An 8,398-nucleotide genomic window follows, 5' to 3' on the forward strand; every position below is an offset into this window, starting at 1 on the left:
TTCATAATTAGAGTATATATTAGAATTGATTATCAGTGCATTGAATCAATAAAACGTGTGTTGGATGTTTAGACAAGTCGTGTTCCAGTGGATGGAAGAAGTTTGGATGCAGCTGTTATTCCAGATCTACTGAGAGTAAAACCTGGGATGAAAGTAGAGATCAGTGTCTGAAGACAGGAGCAGATCTGGTGGTCATTAACAGTGAAGAAGAACAGGTTAGTGTGTGTGTGTGTGTGTGTGTGTGTGTGTGTGTGTGTGTGTGTGTGTGTGTGTGTGTGTGTGTGTGTGTGTGTGTGTGTGTGTGTGTGTGTGTGTGTGTGTGTGTGTGTGTGTGTGTGTGTGTGTGTGTGTGTGTGTGTGTGTGTGTGTGTGTGTGTGTGTAATATAATTATGGTTCAATCATTGTCAAATAATCAGGAATTCATCGGACGATTGGGCGGTCGTGGAAATTCTTGGATCGGTCTGAAAAAGACTGAGGAGAAATGGACTTGGGTGGATGGGACACCACTGACAACACAGTGAGACATTTTATTAGTGGTTCTATTATAATTCTATCAAAGTCTCTGTATGTGAATGACTGAGTGGATGAGGTTAACATGTTGTTGTTTACTCTACAGGTACTGGGCCAGTGGATATCCTGGTAACTATACAATAGAACGGAATTGTGTATTCTATGGAAACTTTTATGGAGAAGGATGGAGAAATATGATATGTTACGATACAAAATTCAACTGGATCTGTGAGAAGTGAAGTTTCTCTTAAAGGGATAGTTCACCCCAAAAAGTACTTGTTTTCTATCAATTACACATCCCATGAAGCCTTGAATTCATGGAGATTTCTTTGTTTTTGTTGCATTCCTGTGCCAATAATTTGATGACCGGCGGAAAGATGCTAACGTCTCCGGTAGGAGAATCAAAGTTGACACTTTGTGTCTCCTACCAGAGACGCCAATTATTGGCTTAGGAATGCGACAAAAAACAAGAAATCACCATGAATTCAAGTCTCCATGTGATGAATAATCGATAGAAAAAAATGATTGTTTTTGGGTGAACTATCCCTTTAACTTCGTTGATGAAAGTGCAGCTTAGTGTTCTAGCGTTATCGAGTTAAACATTAGTAATTAGCTTCGACAGGTAGGTAGGCGGGGTGGGGGGGGGGTCCTCTGAAGGAAGCTGGCATATCAGCCTGGCGGAGATTTGCGCTCTGAGTAGTGTACCTTTCTAGTTAGACATGATTTGGTCTGTTATGAATATTATTTAATACATTCCTTTACTTTCTATGTACTGTAGATATATATAGTTAGTAATAATTCAAAATATCGATGTACAGTCGACAAAGTTGACTTAATACAGGGATTAATGCATCAATTATTGAGGAGTAACCTAAACTTGGCACCAGCTTTGGACAAATGAATTGTGTATATGTACGAAATATAAGTAATGTGTATGTATAATGTGCTTCTCTTTTGACATAGTTACGTGCTCGTGTGAGTGTACAGTATGTACTGTATGTATGTGTTTAAGTGTGTAAGCATGATATGGGTGTACAGTATATGCTTAGGTGTGTATGTATGTGGATGAAAATCTGTGTGTGGAGCTAGAACCATATTCTGTGACCAATTAGCCACAGAGTATGGTATGGTGATTGGTGAAGCATCGAAGGTGCATCTGTGTGTAGAAATGGAGCCATATTCTGTGGTCAAAAAGCCACATAGTATGGTGAACCATAAAAACAAATTGTAAGTCTCTCTGTTCTTGGACAGTCTCTCGCTTGGCTCCTTTTGAATTATCCAATGCTTTCAGTTTTGTTACATCAGTGTTTGAAACTGATATTTCGTTTTGTTTTGAAACTTTTGTTACTTTTGTTTCGAATAGTGATATGTAAAAGTGTTTTGCTTAGATTTGTCTTACAGTAGTTTTGTTAAACCAATGTTTGCTTAGATTTATTTTTTATTCCATCAATTTATCCGAAGTATTTAGCTTAGTTAAACCAATGTTTGAAAATGTGTTACTACATTTTTATTTTTTTTTCTAAACCTATATAAGTTGTTTAAAAAAGGGTAGGCAAAATAAGCCTCGGCTTCAGCCCACACCTTTTCGGTGCCACTAGCATTAGTGGACTCAAATGTATGTATGTATATTTGCTCTTTTATTTATAATTTTTCTTATCCCACGATTTTGTAACTCTTATTTTTCACCCGGTGACAATTTTCTGAGTGATCCTGGGCACTACACTCCCCTCACCAGCCTAGGGAGGCCAGGGCCGAGCTCATGCCTCCTTCAATGCATGAGAGCCAACTGACCTTCTTGTTATTCCAACCAGTTCCTTTCCCCTCCATCAGGCGCCCCGGCTGTCATGGGGGAGGCGTTATAGTTACCAGGATTACTATATGTTTTTGTGAGGATATTAACTACCCTGAGAGACACAGGGAGAACATGCAGAGTGTTAGGGTTACAGAGTAGGCCCTTTCGCCAACCCCACCTAGGGTATGGGCGCTGATGACACGGAGGAGAAGACACGCCCCCAGCGCCCCCGGCGGGACTACTGCTATAGAGATAACAGTGAAACTCTGATCAAAACAGTCATTCTTGTACGTTCCCTATAGTTATACTGTATTTTATTGTACATGTAATTCCTGAGAACCCCTCTAGGACCCTGGGGGTCTATGGACCTTCAAAACCGACATAAAAGAGCATCTGTCTGCAATTTACAACTGGACCTAGACAAGTCTTCTAGCTGACAAAATAAATCAACCCCCACTGTTTTTTCTGTAAATATACTTGTATTTCTCCTAGTATTGATGATTACTTGTATTGAATGTCTTTATATGTCTTGATGAATTGAATACATAAGACCACAATGGAAACAAGCTCTCAGGACTTTTTGTGTTATCCTTAGCATTATTGTAACTGTACCTCTGTACTTAATGCAAACTGTTAATAAAGTATTCAATCAATCAAAAAAGACCTCTACATGGAGACACATTGACCTACAGTACCCAGGCTGCTTTGCAGTGGTGTAAAGTAAGTAAGTACATGTACTTAAGTGGTTATAACTGATTTTGTTATATTAACCAATTTGGCTGGGGACTCCCTGGAACCACTGGGGGTCCCCGCCGAAACCCACAGTAAGAACCACGTACAGTAACACAGTGAGGGAAAATAACCCTTATGTGAACATGTATGGAGACTAACCTACTTCAAGTATGCATTATTATGCGAAATGAAGGAAATCCTATTAAATTGGGTTACATTGATACCTTCAAATCGATAAAATACATCTATGATAGTCTTGATCCAAGGCTAGCAACACTCCTAGCTATGCAACACCACATATTTTGGTTGTTGACATCTGATAAACTCATGGTAGTTTGTTTTAATAACATACATTTGTGTAAAATAACTAAGTACATTTACTCAAGTACTGTACTTAAGTCCAGTACATCTCAGAGGCATATATTTTACTTTTACTCCACTACATTGATTTGAAAACTTTAGTTAGCCTACTAGTTACTTTGTAGATTTTGATTATTATTACAAAGCATACATTAACCACTTCAGCCCTATTTAAACTTTGGCTGTATGAAAACAGCCGATCTCGCGATGCTTGTGAGCTTGTAGATCAGCTATTTTCAAAGCATTTCTATTCATTTATTTGGAAACTTGTGAAATGGGACATCTGCAAAATGAGTACTTTTACTTTCAGTATGTAAGTACTCAAAGTACTTATGAGTATTTCTACATTGCAGTGCTGATACTTTTACTTAAAGTAAAATATCTGAGTACTTCTGTAGTGTATAATAAAACACGACGACAGACAGGTGATGTGTGTCTCTGCTGGATTTACTGCCAAACCAATGAAGGAAACATTTGTTGATATAACACAAAAGCGCCCTCTAGCGGTTGAGATGTGAGTAAAATGCAGTGATATTACATGACTGATGAAATCAATGAAAGTTAATGAAAATAATAATAATTATAATTATAACAATAATAATGAAAATAAGGGCATCATTTATATCTTGATTTAATCTTCGATTAATATAATTATTATTATAATCGTACATTATTGTTGCCTTATTAGTATTATTCATCTTAGACAATTGAATTATGGTAAATTCTTCAGAGAGACAGTATAGTCAGTGTAAAGTGTGAAGTGTTTTCTCTCTGAATTTGAGTGTGAATGTGTAAATGTGAGTATTTATCAGGATAAGGAATATATTACCCCCCGATGGATTCTGCTTCACTGTGAGATCAGTGATTGACCTGTAGTGAGGAGACTGCTATGTATGTACATTCATATACTAACTTCAGTGGTGGAAAAAGTACTAAAATTAAGTAAAAGTATCAATACTGCAATGTAGACATAATACTCTGTTACAAGTAAAAGTCCGGTAATCAAAATGTACTTGAGTAAAAGTATAAAAGTATTGGCATCAAAATGTACTTAAAGTTTATGCAGAATGACCAGTTTCACAAGTTATCATTATGTCTAAAATGTATACAAAATCTTTTGAAAATAGCAGATCTACAAGCTCACAGCGCGTTGTGAGCTTGTAGATTGGCTATTTATTTTCAAATAGCCAAAGTTTAAAAAGATCTGAAGTGGTTAACCTATGTTTTGTAATAAGAATCCAAATCTACAAAGCAACTAGTAACTAAAGTTTTCAAATAATTGTAGTGGAGTAAAAGTATGTGTACAATATTTTGAGATGTAGTGGAGCAGAAGTAGAGGTATTGAAAATTGGAAATACTCCAGTAGTAAAAGTACCTCAAAATTGTACTTAAGTACTAGTACTTGAGTAGATTTACTTAGTTACTTTACGCCACTGAAACCCACCCAGATCTCAGTGTACATCGTGTCCATCCTCAGCATCCCAGCTGTGAGTGAAATCCCATCAGTGAAAGCTGTCAGAATCCAGGACATCATTATAACGCACTCTCTGGGTTGTCAGGAAGCTCCTGTCTTTCTCCACTGCACACTGGTCAGATGATCATATATGACAGAATGGGTTCTGGATGGGCAATGCTTGGGTCCACTATGACAGGAGTTGTAGGAGACAAAGTCCTTCATCTTGTCCCAGACTCGGAAGGTCAGGTTGCTCACTTGTTTGGCCATGTCTATTAGTGCTCCTGAGACCAGCTGTGGGCCCTGCAGTGTGAACTGGAGCCTTTCCATTGTGGTCTTGTAGCAGGAATGAGATGTGTTCAGCTCTCAGCTCCTCTTTTATGGCTCTGATTGTGTTTGAAATGGTTAATGTCTCTCTGTTCAGACCCTCAATCTCTATCATCTGACTCTTTTTCTGCTTTTCATCCCTAAGGGCCATGATGCTAGCCTCCTCTTCCTCTAGTAGAAACCGATGAATCGTCTTAAACTCTTGCTTAATCTGCCTGCTTCTCTGTGTGCCTCTGGACTTTAACATATTCTGCTGTTTGGTTACATTTAGTTTTAAATGTATTGAAGGCCTTCAGTTTCTTTCAGGACTTCCTCTCACCAAAGACTGGAAAGAAAACGTAAATGTAACTTACAAAGTGTAAAAGCATTCTGACCAATTTAAATTATATTGGAGAACACATGCATATTGAGTGTGGATGTGTCAAGTAAACCTCAAGATGGTGAAAAAAAAATCTTCCAGACTAAACGACTTAGTTACTGAAGAAATAACGCTATTATCCCACATAGATCTTGCCGCCACTGGCTGAAACAGCACATTTTATAGACTAAAGAGCAACACGGGTCATTTCAAGTTGCTAGTCTGGCATTTTGTTGTATGACCACTAGATAGAGGTGTTTCATTAAAGTTTCCCAAGCGTTCATTTGTACCAGTAGGCATGTTTTGAATTATTAGAGCAACACACCTACTGCTAATCTGACAATTTGGAGCTGCACATCAATTCACTAATATAATTAGCTAAAGGTCAGCTGACAGTCTAACTTTCTCTCAGAGAAAGTTGTGTTTTGCGATGTCTTCAACTACACTGTAGCTGCTACAATATGTCTCTACTGTCTCTCAACCGTCCATTCCAAAGTCCTCTGTGAACTTCTTTAGCTTCAGCAGATCTTCATTGTTGACCGTGGGGCGCGTGGTAGACAGAGAGTGGTCCATGTCGGTCATGCGGACTATGGGCTCCAGTAACTTGTCACTCTGCACGTCGTTCCAGGTCATCTCCCTGGCCTCGGGGTCGCCGGGGGAGCACGGCGTCCAGAGGTCATCCACCACCACCTGGTTGTTCCTCGGGGACGGACCGCGCACCCTTTTGAAGTGTGTGGCAGACTGGACCTTCCTGACGGGCTGCATAAGGGCATCTCGGACGATGATGCTGATGTCGGCTCCAGAGTAGCCGTCCGTCTTGCGCGCCAGCTGCCGAAAGTCGTCGTCACTCAGGCTGTGCGGCGTGTTGCCGAGGTGCAGGCGGAACATCTGGGACCTGGCCGGCTCCTCGGGCAGAGGGATGTGGATGCGCCTTTCGAACCGTCTGCGGATGGCGGCGTCTAGGACCCAGGGGATGTTGGTGGCCCCCAGCACCAGGATCCCATCGCTGTTGTTCCCCACGCCCTGCATCTGTACCAGGAACTCGGTTTTGATCCGGCGGGCGGCATCGCTCTCGTTGTCGTTCCTGGAGCCGCACATCGAGTCCACCTCGTCTATGAAGATGATGGAAGGCTTGTGCTGGCGAGCCAGATCAAACAGGTTCTTAACCAGCTTCTCGCTCTCCCCCAGCCACTTGGACACGAGGTCTGAGGAGGATATGGAGAAGAAGGTGGAGTTGTTGGCCTCTGTGGCTACAGCCTTGGCCAAGTACGACTTCCCTGTTCCCGGAGGGCCGAACAGCAAGATGCCTCTCCACGGAGTACGCTTGCCTGTGAAGAGATGAGGAAATTTGATCGGCATGATTACGGCTTCCTTCAGGGCCTCCTTGGCCCCCTCCAGTCCGGCGACATCGTTCCATTTCACGTTGGGTTTCTCCATTACAATGGCGCCCATGAGTTGCTCCTGCCGTTTCTTCTTCTCTTGGTCCTCCCCTCCACTGTCGCTGTCATCCTTGTCATTGCCCTGTGCCTCCTTCACACGTTTCCTGCTCTGTTTGTCTTTGTTCTGAAGGTAGTCTTTTAGCTTCTCCGCTCGATCCAGGTACTGCTCGCACTTCCCTCGTATGCTATGCTTTTGTTTGTCACATTTGATGTCATATCTGATAGCGTGCAGGAAGTACTCCACGCCATGCTGGTAGAGGCGCAAGGCCTCCTCGTAGTTATTTGCCTTGTCCTCCTCTGTGGCTCTGGTGATGAGGTCAATGGCCTTCTGTAATTTCGACGTCATTTCATCTAACCGTTATTGCCGTGGACCAAAATGTGTTAACGGCAGCCAAACAGCGTGTTTGTCTTGAAAATGAGCTGGTAAAGTGTTTATTATGTAAGGAGACAGATGTGACATGAGCGTGACGTAACACAGACGTAGCGCAAACCATTGCCCATATTGGATTTGCGGCAGGGGCGTCATTTATGGTCCACGGGGGGTGGACCGTGACTGATAAGTTACTGATTGTTACACATCAGGCATGTCCATATTTGGTCATAAATAATCCAATTAGTACTGTGATTTGCGCTGACGTCAGGGATCTCCATGTATGGCCCATATCAACTCCAGTGCTGTGTCTCCTCAGCTTCTACCACACCATCCACGCGACATGTTCAGTTGAGCTTATCATCATTTCCTGTCCTTTTATCACATCATTATCACATACCCTGCCTTTATTAAGCCTAGGGTGAGTGGGTGTTAAAAAGACAGAGAGAGTGATGAGCTTAAATTCAGCTGCCGTAGTTGGCTGCCAAACACAGAATGGTTTCATTGAAAAGCTCAGCTGGGAGACACAGCCAGGTGTTTATCCCGGCACAAAGGAAACCAAAACATACACTAGAGTGGAAAACAGTGACATTTGGCGGTTCACAGAATGGTGCCATGATAGAGAGACCTGCATGCCTGTGTTTTCAGGCAACTCCCTCCCCACACTGTTGGGGAATCCCAGCAGGACTAACATTTTGTTCATTAAGGCAGTTCCTCATTGATGTGTGTGTGTGTGTGTGTGTGTGTGTGTGTGTGTGTGTGTGTGTGTGTGTGTGTGTGTGTGTGTGTGTGTGTGTGTGTGTGTGTGTGTGTGTGTGTGTGTGTGTGTGTGTGTGTGCGTGCGTGCGTGTGTGTGTGTGTGTGAGACACTCTCAACCTGGTGTCCCTGTTTATAGGCAGACATTTCAAAACATTGCTCAAATAAACATGGTTGCTCACTTCACTAATGTAAGAGATAAGAGTACTTGATATACCTTTTATAAATCTAAAAAATAATCCACCCTTTACACATTGCCCGTTGCTACTAATGTTTTCTTTACAGAAAGTTAGTGTGTG

At 41.7% G+C, this 8,398-nt stretch overlaps 1 protein-coding gene across 1 annotated transcript; it reads right to left on the bottom strand.

Annotated features, from left to right (window-relative positions):
• Window positions 1-6,010: 6,010 nt before the first annotated feature.
• LOC311063857 (vacuolar protein sorting-associated protein 4A-like) lies at window positions 6,011-7,318 on the bottom strand (the record flags this gene model as incomplete). The annotated part of the gene is made up of 1 exon (XM_084083469.1): window positions 6,011-7,318. The coding sequence occupies one exon, from the start codon at window positions 7,316-7,318 to the stop codon at window positions 6,011-6,013; it is 1,308 nt and encodes a 435-aa protein (XP_083939595.1).
• Window positions 7,319-8,398: the final 1,080 nt, after the last annotated feature.

The sequence above is a fragment of the Gymnoscopelus microlampas genome (genome assembly GCF_963454915.1).
Source record: "Gymnoscopelus microlampas genome assembly, chromosome: 16".
Lineage (NCBI taxonomy): Eukaryota > Metazoa > Chordata > Actinopteri > Myctophiformes > Myctophidae > Gymnoscopelus > Gymnoscopelus microlampas.